This window comes from Glandiceps talaboti, chromosome 7, assembly GCF_964340395.1.
Source record: "Glandiceps talaboti chromosome 7, keGlaTala1.1, whole genome shotgun sequence".
NCBI lineage: Eukaryota > Metazoa > Hemichordata > Enteropneusta > Spengelidae > Glandiceps > Glandiceps talaboti.
The window spans coordinates 17,258,217-17,275,937 of NC_135555.1; the positions used below are offsets into that span (position 1 = coordinate 17,258,217).

Below are 17,721 nucleotides of genomic sequence, written 5' to 3' on the forward strand. Positions count from 1 at the left end.
TGCAGGCATGCTAATTTTCCTTAATTAAGTACCAAAAACCAGTGAATGCCATGGTCGTTAGCAAATCTGTGCACGCTTTAATAGTTGGCTTTTACAATTCCTCCAATGGCTTCATTTTCGTCTCTTAATTTGTCCTAATCAGGTCATACTGGAAAATGTGGTTAACAAAAAAAAAAAAAAGAAAAGAGAGAGACAGAGAGTGAAATGATGAGATTGGCATTTTGCCAGAGATGCGATGTATTATACTACAATTTTGTGTATAGATCAGTAAATAAATACAGTGGTGAAACTATTGGAAACTGCTTAGATTTAAACAATGTCTGGATTAAGTTAGTTAAACGTGGATCATGATGATGATGACATGGCATGTGTTGCTGCTGACTGTCTTTATCTAACATGCTAGAACTATTCTGCCCTTTTTATTAATCAACATGTTTCATTTAAACGTCTACATTCAAGTCATAACTCACAAAATCAAAGTTGATGTCACGGGTGAAATAATTACTACGGAAACGAAATTCTGTGATTTGATCAGGTCTGATAAATCTCTCAGAACATTTATATATATATATATATATATATATATATATATATATATATATATATATATATATATATATATATATATATATATATATATATATATATATATATCACATGTAACAGAATAACAATTTTTCAACATTTCATAGCTTTGATTATTTTCAGAGATGAGGGGTTGTGCTGCTGCTGTTGATAATTGTCATCGTCATGGTTCTAGCTTGGAGGAGAGTGGGGGTGGGGGGGGGGTTGTTTTGCCACCAAAACACCTCACATCACAACCTGACCTACAAGTGAAGGAAAGCATTTATAAGCATCAGTAGATCCTATTGAAAACTCGTCACTTGAAACCAATTTTGGTTCACTTTTCTGACCTTCTACTAAAAAAAAAAAGGATGTACATTGTGTGACTCGATGCCAAAATTCTTCATGGTGTCATTTTTCACAAATGATTGTCACATTAGCATCTTTTGAGAACCAGGAACGGATGAAAATTTTGCATAATACTTTGATCACAAAGGCACTTAATAGTGAAGTATCTGAATAGATAGATTTCCCCTAAGGCTGCGCCACACAAAGAAATTAATTGAAACGCACAGATGGCCCAGGGCAAATCTACGGCAATAATTAGTGGGGATATGAAACTTGAGAGTCTGAACAATGACCGTCATTATCATCAACATAATCACTCTAGAGGGCCTCCTCACTCATATATGACATAGGAAAAGGATTATTATGCAAATGAGTTTGGGTGATCAACCAGTGGAGTAATCAAGGTAATGGAGGGTGCCCTCTAGTGGTGACTATTAGTTAGTAGGCCACTAATTACATTGTCCTGTGGTGGCAGAATTTCATTTTTTCTAACAGTGATTAAGATTAATGTAGTTGTACAAAGTCAACCAAACAGATTCCACAGGATATAAAGTTTGGTAAAAAAGAAAAAAACCCAGGATAAGTCAACTAAATGAAACATCTATTGAAAAGGAAATCCCTCCACATTGTTATACACTAACTTAACTATGCACAACTGAACTCCCTAAGTATTTAAAGAAATTTTAACTATAACAGACTGGATATGGTTACAAAGTTTGGTAACAAAATTCATTTAAATGCACAATGTAATGAAAAATCTATTGAAAAAGGTGAGCTCCCACCATATTACACATTATTTCAAAGTTTACAATTCTTCTGCCTTCTCAGAACTCAGGGTTATCAGTTTGACAGTATTTTTCAACCCTCTGTCTCCCACCACATTGCAACCTGTTGCCCCTATCCTACCAAGTCCCCACTTATACACTTGAACAGGTTAACTGAGGAGCAAACGTGGTTCCTATCTTGCCCAAGGACTTTAGCTATTCAGAAACAAACAGCAAGTGGTGAGGTGTGAACCTGCAACCTGTAGATTCCAAGCCAGTCACTCTAACCAATCAACCACTGTGATTCCACAACCTGCAAACTGCAGATTCCAGGCCAGTCAATCTAACCAATCAACCACTGTGTGATTTCACAACCTGCAACCTCTAGATTCAAAGCCAGTCACTCTAACCAACCAACCACTGTGTGATTTCACAACCTGCAACCTATAGATTCCAAGCCAGTCACTCTAACCAACCAACCACTGTGTGATTTCACAACCTGCAACCTGTAGATTCCAAGCCAGTCACTCTAACCAACCAACCACTGTGTGATTTCACAAACTGCAACCTTTAGATTCCAAGCCAGTCACTCTAACCAATCAACCACTGTGTGATTTCACAACCTGCAACCTGCAGATTCCAAGCCAGTCACTCTAAGCAATCAAACACTGTGTGATTTCACAACCTGCAACCTGCAGATTCCAAGCCAGTCACTCTAACCAATCAACCACTGTGTGATTTCACAACCTGCAAACTGCAGATTCCAAGCCAGTCACTCTAACCAGTCAACCATTATGATTTCACAACCTGCAACCTATAGATTCCAAGCCAGTCACGCTAAGCTGAGTCCAATAAGTCAGCCATCGTGATTCCACTAACAAACACTTTTTGTACAATAACTCTGGGTTTACTCTATTTCTCAGTTATAAAAAACATTTATAATTGAGTACAACAACAAACTTTCTGAATGAAGTACATGAACTCTGATTTGTCAGAAGAATGGAAACAAAGAACATCTATTCTATTGTCTTTATTAATTATGCTAATGAATTTATACTAAGTCTAATTGTAAAAACACCTGAAACCTTGCAATGGTATCATATCACCCCATGGCCATCACACATTAATACCAAAAGCTTTGCTTGTCAATGTTAGAGGTCAAACTTAAGACCATGGTGTGACATCACTAGAATTGTCAATCATTAGAAACTGCCATGGGCTATATGGTAATGTACATGAACTTGGGGAATGAGGGAATTCAGGATTAGTTAAATGCTAGATGTTGATGTAAATGGTAGTTGACAAATTAGATGAAAACAATTGTGATATCTGTAATTGGCCATTATAAGGTACATTAACAAGTTCATTCCTTTCAAGGTTATGGTGTTCAATCAACTTCAAGTTTAAAAGGGCAGAAGGCTATCAGAACAACACTAAATTGTTCATAATTTAGAAAATTAAGTTAGGGATGACTGCACAAATTCAATGTCTCACAAGCGCAATAAAACGAACTTCGATTGTTTAGGGGGAGGAGGTCTGGCGTCAATGTGATTGCTGAACTTCATTTTTGCACTTCTAACCAAATTTAGAAAACTTTCATGGATATACTAGATATTTTCAATAGTACTACTAGTACTAGTACTTAGTGAAAATATCTACAGATTTACAGTTTATCTTTGGTTTATATCATTGTCTTTCTAATATCTAAAATATATACTCATTTAATTTTTACAAATGAAGAATCGAATGGCATATACTGGAAGTAATATGTTGTTAAAACAGTCCCTGACATGTAAGTAAATCAAAGTATGGTTATAGAAGTACTTGGGAAGTTTCATGTATGCAATGCCAATCCCAGAATGCATTGCACAAGGACACATCATCACTTCTGATATTTCTCGTTGCTTTATTTGCTTTTTCATCTCTTCTTTTGGATTTTTTACAATCGACCAATCAAATGGTAGTATTTTGTTTTGTCCCAAAGTTTGATGTCTAAACCTACATTTAGTACATACCGTATGTGAATTATTTAATGAACAATATCATTTTTATCATGATCATTACGATGTATGATCAGTACAACAATGGTATTGCATTTTCAAAATTCTTTAAAATTGTCAGATACGCACGCCTGGGAGAAGAGCTCTTCTTTTGTTGACAAACACAATAAGCAGCCTGTGTCATAAACACTAGTACGTACATGTAAGCTTTTAACCCCACCCCATGCTCTACCACCATGTTGATAAATTTGGCTTATTTGCACATGACAAGTAAATTTTCCTGTATATATCATGAGTCCTATCATACTCCTATGATGTACCTCCTTCTTGTAGTCTGGGTTGGGAGCAGTGTGCCCTCTAATGATAACCAAACTTTTGTTGTTGTGGGTCAGTATGATAAAAACTGGCATTTCTTGTGAGTCACCCACCACATAGTGAAAGACAAAGGAACACCAAATTTTGGTGAGTCACTAGAATTTAGAAATTGTGTGTGTCAGTGGTGTGTCAAATTGGCTTAGAGGGCACACTGGTTGGGAGTAGTACTGTTGTGTGTTGCTAGGCAACCCCATCACTTTCGGTGTAATCGGTTTGAATGCAACTTTTGATACAGTTACACTGCATTGCACAATAACTGTGTTGGCATGGTTTGCCCTACCACACTGTAACAGTTGGTTGTCTTGGCTCCCCATTGTTTAGGGCTGTACCCTTCTAGTTCCTTCAAGACACTTACAGATATATACAGGGTAATGTCACTGTTGTAGCAACCATCACATAAACAGAACCATAGATACATGTAGACAGTGTGGTTTTTTTTTTTGCTAAAGTTCACGATTCCCAGTAATGGAGATGGGAAATCTGGTAATTTAAAAAACACTTTTCCATACTTTTTAACAGAGAGAGGAAATCGGGTAAAATTTGCACATATTTCCATACTATATGTTATACCTTGGTAAAGCACCTGGGAATCACTTAATTAATGTATTTCCAACCCTGATACAGATCTCAACATGTAGGTGTCACTTCACCATGATGATGATGAGAGAGAACAATGTCTTTTTTATCTAAGACATGGATCTACAGACTCCAAACATTTCAGCTACAAAGTGATAGTCCAGTATGATATATTAAACCAAATATAAAGACACCTTTCCAGTTGTTCCAAGTGTTAGATAGGCTCATCAAATTATATGTTTGTGTGTTGTTCTACTTTCAAATTCTAACTGTAAATGTCTATTAGATATTGAACAAGTCTTCTCCATTTGAAGACATAGGCCCCAACACTAATTAGTGCTCTTCATTGGTATCTCAGATAGAATCCTAAAATTCATAAATTCAAAAGATGATACATAGCAATGTCTACACATAACATGAAGTGATGTGATATTTAAAATTCACACTACAAGCAAAACTGAAATCAACTCTACCTAGTTCAAAATATTCATATTTATTCAGTGTTGCAGCCAGCCTTTTGAAAGAGTGGGACATGGTGTCCCGAGACTTTCATTTTTCTGGGTCATCATAAATTTTTGGGGGGACATTATAAAAAAAGCGCCAATGGAGTTGTAAGCACAACTGTACAGTTTTTAAAAATATTTACCCACATGCTGATCCATGCTAGATATTTGCTGAATGATTATGCAGTTGTCTATTCAACCCTGTTGTTATCTATGCAGTATACATGATTATTTGGCTGTTGCTATAGGCATGGTCAAGTTGCTAAACATATTTGCATACAATTTCAGTGTGGGTCATCTATGACCCATCACTTCCAAAATTGTGGGTCAGGTTCAAAAAATGTGTGTCAAATGACCCAAAAATCCCCTCTGGCTGCAACACTGATTTATTTATTCGTAGGGTCACCGTCCATCACTCAACAAAAAAAATAGGATATTAAAATAATACAGTAACTTTTGGAACACAATGACAAATAAAATAGAAATTACAAAGATAACAGTATCTTCTCTCTGAGTAAAAATGCTTTGAATACAAAAATAGACAAACAAAAATTGTAAGTTGATTTCTGGTCGAAAGTAAACAATATTGCTTTTTCTCCTGTTGTGTACTGTATAAAATAATTTCGTATTAGTTCATTTCTAAGAGACTGATATAAAGGACAAAATAACAAAAACTGCAGTACATCTTCAAGAACATTTAGACCTTCATTTTCACAAAAAAAATACATTTTCTGTCCGAGATAGCTTTACCGAGATAACTTTACCGACATGTATTCCAGTATTGATATATGGGCCTAGTATGACACAAGGTTAGTCTGACTAGACAGCTTGTCTCTGATAATATGGACGTTTATGTGCATTTCATGGTATCTCAAGGAAAAAAAATTTCAAGTATATTTTGCGAATTGTTACTATTTGAGCCTAAAAGTTGATAGTCAAAGTCAAAGGTCAGTTTTACATAGAAATCTCATCTCTAAAAGTATAGCTATACATGAAAAACTTCAATGTGTGGAATAAATTGCTAAATGACCTTGAAAATGAAGGTCAAGGTCATGGATAACTATCTTAGGTTACCTCTGATAATACTACATGTAGTGAAGACAATTGAATAATGATCCTATGAACAAAGATCTCAAGATTATTGACCTAACTTCAACTTGACATTGAAGATGAAGGTCAAGGTCAAGGTCAAAAGTCATTTGTCTGAATAGAAAGCTTACCTCTACTATTTGAACAGTGTTTCTATGTATAAAAAGTCAAGGGTTATTGAGCAATTTGTTATTTTTCCTTGAAGATGCAGATCAAGGTCAAAGTTTAGAGCCTGACTTTGAAAATAGGGTTTGTCCTAAACGAACAAAGTTCGTTTATTGAGCTTGTGTGACATTGTGTGATCGTCCCTTATAATGACCAAACTTCATTGTATACCAACATCTTTACACTTTGTTCAGATCCGATTTGATTCATAGGAAACATATGTTTACAATACAATGTATATTTCTTTAACTTTATATAAATTTTATTAAACATGTAATTAAACACTAATTCAGTCATTATTATACTATAATAATAAGTCTATTTATTACTAATGCTATCAATATTATTTCTTTTTCTTTCTTTTCTTTCTATGTATTGCACAGTTACACAATAGGGAACTTGCAATCCAGACTGAGCATGCTCAGACACAAAGGACTATGGGATTATCTGTGGTTATTGTAATACATAATCTGGAGCTACTGTTAAAATAAACCTCCCACAATGGTCAGGGTAACTATAAATTGATTATTTGTGGTTACAAACAATGTAACAATATTGTTTATAATACTAGTTGATTAGTATTTATTATCACATTTCCCATGGTGCAACATTCAATATGGTGGGTTTGCAAGTTGCCTATTTGTAATTTTTTTCTTGTATATTTATTTTGTCAGAGTCACAGCCTTGACAAGTTCAGATTGAGCTACATCTGTTGTCACCACCAGTTGATGTATTATCAATTTCTGATAACTTCTTCTTTGAAAGATAAATATTTGTTATTCTTTTCTGTATCTGGTGAATAAGGAAATCCAAATTCAATTCAAATTCAAATAGTTTGAACTGTTAATTCATATTGTTTACACAGTGACACCTAGCAGATAAAAAATTAGATTAAAAGGAGTGAAATGTCTCTAGCAAAGGTTTGGTCTATTTTCAATAAGGCATAACAAATAAAATTGTGTGGTTCTGATTACATTCAATTTTAAAATAGGTGGGGTATGTATATTGTTTATTTTATTTCATTATATTTTTTTTTCATGTGTGAGTGTTTAGTTCAGGTTTACCATTGTTTTCCAAATAGTCTCTGTGTTGTTTATTTCTTCCTATCAGATGTACAGCCATTACAGATTGGAAGAATAGTTTTATATTGTCTTTGTAAGTTGATGTCAGTTTCCGCATCCACTATTTCTTGCAATACTTCACAATATTATTTTTCTCAAATACATTTTTAAAAAGTTTAGGGTCGGCGTGAAAAACTAGGTGGGGTCAGGTAACTGGAACCAAACAACTTTTTTTTATTTGGCCTAAAGAAAAATTCCTGGATGAAAGGCAAAAGTTTGGGCCTTGAACAGTTCATAGTTACAGCTAGAAGGTTTTGGAGTAGAGAAGTGCAGGGAATAGTTGGTATTCCTCTGTAGTTCATGCCACCTTTACAATAGGTTGACAGTGACCCAAAATATCACATATATACATGTACATGTACAATAAGGAATTGTTCTTCTACTAGTTCTAGTGGGAAAGTTCATGAACTTTAAAGAAAGTTCTATTTCCTTAGTCAGAAGTATTTTTTGAAAACTAAATTGCAAATTTTTCAGTGATATACCCTGACAGTGCTAGTGAAAAGTAGCAAAACGTGAGATTCATTTTGCCCACACAACTTTCAGTGAGTTATGAGTCAGTGAGTTATGAGTTTCTTTCATAATATTCTTCTAGTGTTGATACTCAGTTCCTACTTTGAACTACATCTAATGAAAGAAAATTTGGAAAGTTCACCGAGTGAGTTCTAATTTGATGATTAAATATTCTACACAATTAGAAGTACTGTAGATTATCTGGGTCTCTCAGTTATACCGCACAAAACATTCTTTCTGTGATAACAACACTCTGTTTACTCAGGCAGAAGGTCTTTTTTTTTAAGTTGACCTTTCTTGTACCTCTAGAATGGTTGGGCTACTTGAACAGGATGTTTGGCACTGCTATTTAAACTAGTTTTAGCGAGACAGCTTATAGCAGCTATCACTCTTTTGAGTTATTTACGATCACTTTTTGTATGAAAGCAAGATAGGGGTAGGCATATTATGAATTTGTATTGTCGGTATATACCTCAGAATGCAGAAGTAACAATAAGGGTGGGAACAGGAATAAGTGTCATGATTTAAAGACTGGACAGCCAGGTCAAGTTTTTTTTTTTTTATCGATCTTTTTGTTTCTTTTTGAAGTACGAAGACAAATAGTTAGGAGGTGATTAAGAATTGGGACTTTGAACTATTGGTATTGCCACAACTGTTTTGGGGTTTTTTTATGAAAAAAAAAATAGAATAAGGAGGCAGAATAAGGAGGTAAAGCTAGCTCTGTTCTTTATGTATTTTACCTGGATTAATCAGACTAAGCCATCTCGTATTCCAAAGCTAGACAACTACACATTTCAAAACTATGATACCGAGTTCTGTTGGTTGTGAAGACATTTCTCTAAATACATGAAACCTGAGAGGGCAAATAAACCCTTAGGCATGTCCCCTGGAACCATTTCTGTGTATGCATAGTTGTGGACTGTGATCTTGTTGCTATGGAATCAGACAAGTCTGGAATTAAAAGGCTTGGCAATATTGAACGACGAACCTAATCTTTTGTTTATGTAGGACTATATTCCTTCCTTGCACCACAACCAGACTGTCAGTGCAAGCTTCGACAAAGTGAAAATTTAGAAAATTAAAATTCAGAAAGTGATATTGTGCAAATGCATGGATTTACTGTAATATAATTGGAAACCATATTAGCATATGATCTCAGACAGTTGAAATAATTTGCGAAATGTTAAATATTTCTGTTAGTAGAGTAGTGGGGTCCATTCTATGATTTCACAAGAACAAAAGATAGTCATTCACATAACAATGTCTTCTTGTGCTATGCAAATTTATTGTGATGACGTCATTATTCTCAGAGGAGAACACTTTTTAGAGTACTATTTTTTAGGTATTTATGTGTTTCCAGATTTTTACCCTCCTACAGTTTGTTTCTATTATTATCTTATTGTCATGATAATTTGTTTATACACAATAACAACATGATTATTGGTTACTTTTATGTTCTGTGTTATGAGTGTGACTCAAATATTTTTAGAAAAAAATAAAGTGGTCAAAACGTTTGTGCACAGATAAAGGCTTCAAAAGAATGAATTTTTTTTATCTGAGCTTCGATACAACTGAGCTTCGATACAACTGTGCGAGACAGCATATACCAAAACTTAGCAATGACATGAACAATGTTTCCAAAATACATATTTTTTCTAACAAGCACTGCAGCCATCACTCTGTACATGGAGATGAAGAGAACTAATATTAGAAAATAATGTAGCAATCCTCATATATTAATTACCATGACGACAGTCATGTGCAATCAGAGAGCTCATTACACAGGTGAAAGGTTGTGCATATAATTAATTATGAAAGTTATGTATTGCCATATATGCAGGGGTTGTGATTGTCGGTGAGCAACTCATTGAGCTATGTAGTGCTCGGTGGTGATAGTTATTTCGACACAACATTAGGAGGAGGGAGTTTATCAATGAATTATAGTGATATTACAGCGAAGGTGTACCCCCACGTACAATGCGACAGACAGGAATACATGATTGGCCAATTTGTAGTGATATTTAGACAATATTTAGAAACTAGTGTTTATTTCGTCTCAAGACCATAGTACATGTGCTTTCAACGATGTCCAAAGTAGGTTACAGGGAACTTAAAGTAATTTATCTTCCAAGACTTATTTTTTTTACCTCCAATTCCTCGACTTTGACCTTGAGTTGCTTATTTTCTCTGACTATCTCTTGCAGAAACCCGAGTGTTTCGATGTGTCTCGATGTCAGGCGATCGTGTTGTTCTTCCAGTCCGCCTCCCTTCTCAGCCTTGCTGGGATAACAATTTGCCGACATTTTTGTGATTTTGTGTCCGTTCAGACGCCGGGTTGATTTAGATCAATTGGTTATTGTCGAGTACTGGACTGTATGTTGGTATAATGTGTCTGTCCAGAAGTGTTATATTGTCATTCACTACAATAACACAACACTTCAGTGGCCGATAGCTCAGTTCATTCAATTGAGAAGGACGCCACCTTGCGGCTGGGATAACCCAAATACAAAATCAAAATCTTTTCAAACTACGGTCTAAAATAAATTAATGAAGTCTAAAACAGTTATTTTTGTATATATAAGAGTCGAATTTGGTGATTATCTAAAATAATAGTCTTGTTTTTTTTTTTTTTTTTTTACAGAGCGGTCAGCGTCATGTCACGACGCAAGCGCACCACGATAATCGGCCATTTTGAATCTGACTGCAGAAAGCGTGATTCTGCGATTTTTCGTCCGCAAACCCCTTGAGTTGTGGATGAAAGGAGATCATTTCTAGCGATTGCTGTCAATTAGATTAACCCAAAGTACAAACGAAAGGTAGCAAGAGGAATGTCGGCGCCAAATGCACCTATCAAGAAAGTAGTGGTTCATCCACTGGTGTTACTGAGTGTGGTGGACCACTTCAATCGAATGGGGAAAGTGGGAAATCAAAAACGAGTGTGTGGAGTTCTTCTTGGATCGCTCAGGAAAGAAGTTCTCGATATTTCAAATAGCTTTGCAGGTAAGCTTTATTAATTCTCCAAGACAGCATTTAGGTTTCAATAATTCATGTTCACGGAAATAGAAATTTTGTTACTCTTAGTGAAACTTGTGATGTCTTTGGAATCCCTAACCCTATACAGATATTCCAAGATAAAACACATACATTGTAGGTCTCAAACACATATTACTTTAGTGATTTTCATTTATTTTGAAAAAAAAGGTAAATAAGGTACATTTTTGTCATCTTTTTCCAAAGATTATGTTGCTTGAGTGTGCCTTAGTGTAAACTAAATACGTATGCCGTAACACGCAAAGTGTGTGTGCCCGATGAGGACTCAGGGTTGGGTGTTAAAAAAATTGTTTCCCAAACACAACAGAGCTAGAGAAAAAGTTGGTCTAGTAAAAAAAAAAGTATAATCCTTACAGCATGATTGATAGGATAGTACTAATCCAATACCTTTAGATTCAAAGCTTCAGGTTTAAAGTGGCCATACGTATATATATCAGTACATTGCAAAAAGCCCCCCAAAATGTGTGAGAAGTTTGTTACTGTGTATTACTACGTAAAATAACAACATTTTAATGTTTATTATGAATGTGTAATTTAATGTGTTACAAACAAGGACTTTCGCATATGTTGTTTCACATTGATTTTTCATCCACCAAATGATACATCTTATCTCACTGTGATTGTGAACACAAAAAGAAGATTCAAGCACAAATCTGTTTGTTTGTGGTCACAGGGAGTTGAAAAGTAGCATTTTATGTGCTGCATGTATCAGTTCCTCTATTTTTTTGTGTAATTCCTAACAAGTAATGATATGTTGAAAACAGCATGCTGCCTAATTGAAGCTCAACAGTCTACCGTAACCATGAATGAATTTGTATTTTCTTTTCTCCCAAAGTACCTTTTGATGAAGATGATAAAGATGCATCAGTCCTGTTTTTAGACCACGACTACCTAGAATGTATGTATGGCATGTTTAAGAAAGTCAATGGTAAGTTGTATGGTAGAGTATTTTGCCCACAGCCACTGGATCTAGTGTTGATCTTGGTCTTACTCTGTGACACGAACCATTCTCGTTGTCAGAACTTAAAATTGACAACTGGGTTGCTAATGGCCGATGCATCTAGCTAATATAGTGATATGTATCAGCCATAAGCACCCTTGTTGGTCATCATCCCCCTAGCTTTACATGTAGTTGGTCATTGCATTGAAAAAAAAAAGAATAATATTTCTAAGCACCAATACCTAGTCAAACTCAGCTCAGATCTTGTTACAAGACCAAGTAATACCAAGATTAACACTAGAGCCGATTCTGAGCCCTCGTATGATTAATTCAGTTCTCAGTTGCTGTCTCTTTGCTAAGCTTTTGAGACTCTGGTAATTCAGCGAGAGTGAGCAAGGGGTGGGGGTGGGGGTGGGGGGAGTTCAAGTAGAACTTGCATATATTTCCATACCTTGTACCAGAATTTTTAGCGAAAAATTGGCATTTCAGTGAAATAAAATTGTACTCTCCTTTTTGTCAAACAGCATTGCTTGGTCTTTATTATCTGCTTTTTAATGTTTAGAAGTTTACAAACTACCTTTTGTAGATGGTTAGTGTCCTTACCTGACTGTATTTTTTATAAAATTTTCCACTTTAATCCTAATCCTGCCACAGCCATTATCTTTTACATGGACTTGACCTGATAAATCCAGTGTTCTACCCACTGTAGTGAAAGCATGGTGTAACTGTAACCCAGGCTGTCATGTGTGGTGGCTAGAACGTGCATTTAATTTTAATACCTTGTACCATGAATTTGGTTTGGAATCTCAATAAAACCTGATGGAAATCAGGGAGGTTTACACACTCCTACCTTTTAAAAAAACTGATATGTCATATTTTGCAGTCAGTGAAATCAGCACAGCCACTTTATCACAGTAACCCTTACCATCTCATCTTGATTTCAGCTCGTGAAAAGATTGTTGGATGGTACCACACAGGACCTAAACTTCACCGGAATGATATCGCTGTCAATGAAATTATCAAAAATTATTGTGCCAATTCAGTAAGTATAAATACAGACTATAACTATGATTTTAGTCAAAATTCATGGATTTGTAGGGTGAAAGTGTGTCTAATTGTCTATCTTCTCATATCTTGACAAGATTTCGTTAACTTTTTTTGACTTCAGTAAAGCTACTGACAGAAAGATGGCACAAATTCTTATTTGGTATTGTTAATTTACCCACTGAGATATGACGTCAATAGTGTCACCATATGATTAGAATGAACTCAGAGATGGAACCGTATAAGTAAATGAACAATATGAATATTAATGAGTCATTTGACTGGAGTAGCTAATCACAAAGGGCTAAATTTCATGATGGACTGTGACATGGAGGTATCTGTGTTAGGTTGAATGTCGCTGCGAGAAATCATAATCTAATTTTAGGTTTGAATATAAGACCCTTACTGGAAGTACTAGTGATGGGGATGAGTCAAAATCCCCCCATGACTAAATACTATACTACTACAAAAGGTCTTACTTGTCTCTTAGTCTTCTCTTGGAAAAAATTCTGAGGGAGAACACTCAAGTTTAAATACAGTCAATGTATTTATCGTTCATTAATGTTTTGTTTTAATTTTCCTTGCAGGTTTTAGTCATTATAGATGCTAAACCTAGAGATCTAGGTTTACCAACAGAGGCATATGTAGCTGTAGAAGAAGTACATGATGTAAGTCGTTTCAGTATAGATTATCTTCTTCTTTTTTCTTTTTTCTTTTTTTTTTTTTTTGGGGGGGGGGGGGTAATAAGTAGTTGTGGATGCAAGGATACAGTTCTATAGTCGATAGTCATCCAGTTGTACTCAAGGCACACACATGTAAGCCCTTTCTTTGAATTTCAAGATGTTAGCTCTCATTCCAAGGAGGCAGAAGACCTTTCTGAGAAATAGTGAGATATAACGTGTGTGACTTTTCTATAGCATCTTTGAAAAATTGGAGATGTTGTCAAAGTGAAATCAAGTGTGAAATGTCATGGAAACATTTTCTCTACTCTTCGTCGCAGGATGGTACTCCAACAACAAAAACATTTGAACATATTCCTAGTGAGATTGGAGCAGAAGAAGCAGAGGAAGTTGGTGTTGAACATCTCCTTAGGTAAAGCTAGTGTCTCTTTTATATCACAGTTAATGTACAGCGTAAAACAGGTGACATTGTACTGGAGTAACACTTGACACCAAATTTGTATAGAGAATAACTAGATATTTGGCTTGCGAATACTTGTCTTCTTCACCTCACCTTACTAGCTTTTTAAATTCACATACTTGACCTTCATCTTGGTCCATTTGACTGCACATTATATTTGCATGTAAAAATTAATTTTAGAAGTTGTAAAAACTTGGTACATTTGTCAGTGTTAGTATATGCAAGTCACAAAATTCATTTTGGAGAATGTGATCACAGCCTGATAATTTGTTTCTTCATTGTTAAAATAGTCTTTGTCCAGCCGGGTCCTATTTATACAGTTAAGTACACAGAAGCACAACAGTAGTTCAGATGTTGCCCCAGGATCTTTAGCCATCCAGAAACAAATAGCAGTGACTAGACTTGAACCAGCAATGTACAGATTTAAGATCATGAGCCTGTAACTAAACATAGCATACAGCACACAGGCAGTGGTAGTAAAAACACAGATTTAACAAGACAGAGTAGGCTGTTTCACCAGCACAGAGCAGCGCCACCTTACTCTCATAACTAAACACCCTCTATTATGATGTCACAGTGTTTTTGCTGAGGTCTAGAAACCTTGGTAACAGAAAGGGGGGAAACTGGTAAAACTAACATACATGTGGCTTCCATTGAATACTGTTAAAATTGGTATAGTTCCCCACACATTATATCATAATTTTGGTGTGGAACTAAAATAAAATGACATAAAAGTTTGTTAGATTTTACTTATAGTTGCCACCGAAACAAAAACATTGCTGGACACTCAATTTCACGGTGTCGTTTTATATTTTCAGGGACATCAAAGACACAACTGTAGGAACGCTATCACAACGGATCACCAACCAACTGATGGGTCTGAAAGGTCTCCACTCACATATACAAGATGTCCAGAGTTACCTGGACAAAGTAGCACAGGGCAAACTACCCGTCAACCACCAAATCATATACCAGTTACAGGACATTTTCAATCTCCTCCCCGATGTCAATTTCTCAGAATTCGTCAAAGCCTTCCTGGTGAAAACAAATGATCAAATGCTGGTGGTTTATTTAGCAGCTCTCATCAGGTCCATTATTGCACTACACAACCTCATCAACAACAAAATCCACAACAGGGATGCTGAAAAACAGGAAGGGCAGAAGAAGGAAGATAAGAAGGACAAAGACAAGGATAAGGATAAGGATAAGGATGACAAGGATAAGGACAAGGATAAAAAGAAATCGGACTCCACTGCCTCAAAGAAATAATGATATCGATAAAAAGAACTGTTCACAGGGTTCACACTCCAGTTGATCCAGACTACAATATCTGAGAGAGATTTTTAAGCCTCCCACCAGGAGTGAGCTTTAGTTTTCATAACCACTTGTTCACAAGTCGAAGTCTTAAAGACATGACCTAGGTACACAAATTAACCCATAGATGGGTGTGGGTCTATGTCTTTCATGAAGACTTGTTATTCCATTATGTAAGAATGGAAGATATTTGGGAGATTTGGGGGATCTTCAAGTAGAAAGTTTAAAGGGGAATGCCATTCTAGGATATAGAGGCATTTTCATAATCTATTTGTGGTGGAGAGACATAGTCGACATCTGTTGTAGTTCATTACGAAAACATCTTGAATCTTTGACTAGCTTTGCACCTGAGCAAGAAGTTTGAACTAAAAATCACTGACATTACACACGATTGCAGAGAAACAATGCGCCCTCTAAGCCAATTTGATGCACTACTGACACACACAATTTCAAATGACGCACCAAAATTTGGTGTTTCCCTATGTGTTACTATGTGGTGACTCACAAGAAATGTCAGTTTTTATCATTTTGGCCGACAACAACAAAATTTGGCTATCATTAGAGGGCACACTGAAGAGAAACATTGAGCTGAAACTTGTTCCTCATTCCTTGTTCAGTGGAGGTCCTTGTCATGGACATACATTGTCTCATCGAAGTCAGCAGACTTGCAAATGTAATAGCAGAATAGGAATGTTCGGGATTGTATTATTTGAACGTAATAAGCATGTAAGGGTCCCAACGTAATGCATTTATGTGGTGTAAATGTCACGAAATGGCTCACCGCACCACACCCCAAAGTTTATGGAAATGCCTTAATTTCGTGTAGTACTATTCCCCTTTAAGAGTCTATCAGATATGAAGTCTTGGGAAAATAAATACATGATCAATATGAACCCTGATTGTGTAAAAATGATAGTAAAAAATTGTTTACACTATATTGAAAGTAATTGTACCACTTTCAAATTTCTGTTTCGTAGAGAAACTGACTATACTCATTTATGCTACATACATTATTAGTTTAAACCATGTTTTTTTTTTTTAAATAAAAAAAAAATATTTTTGGAGACTCTTTTCTATTACATCAATACAAAAAAAAATATGTCCAATAACATTCATACCCCTGACTCAAAGCAGGGTTTGTGGTACAGAGTCCAGTATTGTTATGAAGGTTAGGACCCCCTCAGTAACAGGGTGGTCAAATCTGGTCAAATTTGCATGGATTTCCATACTGTCTACCATCTTTATTGGTTGGGAAACCCACTAAATAACCCATCTCTTCCAGGACATGTGAAACAAGCCAGAGTGAAAAAGCTGGGATTTTGATGACAAAATCCCAATTTAGACTGGGCCTCTCCAGGTGAATGTTTCTTTCAATATACATTATTTTATTTTCATTTGATACTCTGAACCCAGAGCCGATGAAAATTCTTCCTAAGCACACTGTAGTTCATAGTTGTACTTTCAAGAAAGTACATAACACACAAATACATAATTTTGTTGTAACCACTGTTTGTTATCTGAAATATTGCCCAAGTGTTTATCAGTACCCTATGTTCACCTTCTTTTTTTTTTTAGCAGGGGACCTGTTTTTGTTTCATTTCTGTACGATATAATGATTTATTAAAACTGAAAAAGTCCAGACTGTTTGAAATGATAGAGTTGTCAGTTATTTGAACTAGAGTGGATGGATGTAGTCTTGTTAGATATACCATAGACAATAGAGAGGTCCCTCTCTATTGTCTATGGATACACTGTGTCTGGGCATCCCTGTGAAGTGATGGCTGATGGGATCTGGCTGCCATGACACAGTGTATCGTGCAGTCTAAGGATGGATGTTGAACAAATGAATTTATTTTGTATAGGTAGAAGTATGTTGCATTGACTGTATGTAGCTTTGTCCTGCCAAACACCAAATATGTACAACAATGTTCGACCAACCGTATCTCTTGGTCTGTCTCAAGCTGTGCTAAAACTACCTACTAGCAACAAGTTTCTCTATTGATCACAGTGTAATCTTTCACTCCCTGATGTTTAATTGTAAACAAATTGTTGATAAGACCAAGGCTGGTTAGTTACTACACAGATAATATGTCACACATACACTCTCTCAATTCACTCAGACTAATAAACAAACAACTCCAACTTGTGATGTTAAATTTGCAACTAGAACACATTGGAACTTTGTTTACTATACCAGACTAGATATCCCCACAGTGT

The 17,721-nt window shown here is 35.7% G+C and overlaps 2 protein-coding genes across 3 annotated transcripts in view; one reads left to right on the forward strand and one right to left on the reverse strand.

Annotated features, from left to right (window-relative positions):
• LOC144437282 (uncharacterized) overlaps positions 1-10,376 on the reverse strand; it is a 109,259-nt gene extending 98,883 nt beyond the window's left edge. The window contains exon 1 of the mRNA XM_078126205.1: positions 10,163-10,376. Coding sequence (XP_077982331.1) covers positions 10,163-10,318 — 156 coding nt within the window. The 5' untranslated portion in view covers positions 10,319-10,376. The remainder of the gene's footprint in view (positions 1-10,162) is intronic.
• LOC144437283 (26S proteasome non-ATPase regulatory subunit 7-like) overlaps positions 1-17,137 on the forward strand; it is a 38,074-nt gene extending 20,937 nt beyond the window's left edge. Inside the window, exons 1-7 of one of the 2 annotated variants that reach the window (XM_078126207.1) lie at positions 6,870-6,888; positions 10,657-11,015; positions 11,902-11,994; positions 12,951-13,048; positions 13,638-13,718; positions 14,051-14,142; positions 15,009-17,137. In XM_078126207.1, coding sequence (XP_077982333.1) covers positions 10,844-11,015; positions 11,902-11,994; positions 12,951-13,048; positions 13,638-13,718; positions 14,051-14,142; positions 15,009-15,459 — 987 coding nt within the window. In that variant the 5' untranslated portion in view covers positions 6,870-6,888; positions 10,657-10,843 and the 3' untranslated portion in view covers positions 15,460-17,137. Of the gene's footprint in view, positions 1-6,869; positions 6,889-10,656; positions 11,016-11,901; positions 11,995-12,950; positions 13,049-13,637; positions 13,719-14,050; positions 14,143-15,008 lie in introns of those variants that run through there. The other variant, XM_078126206.1, reaches the window with a different exon arrangement.
• The last annotated feature ends 584 nt before the right edge of the window (positions 17,138-17,721 follow it).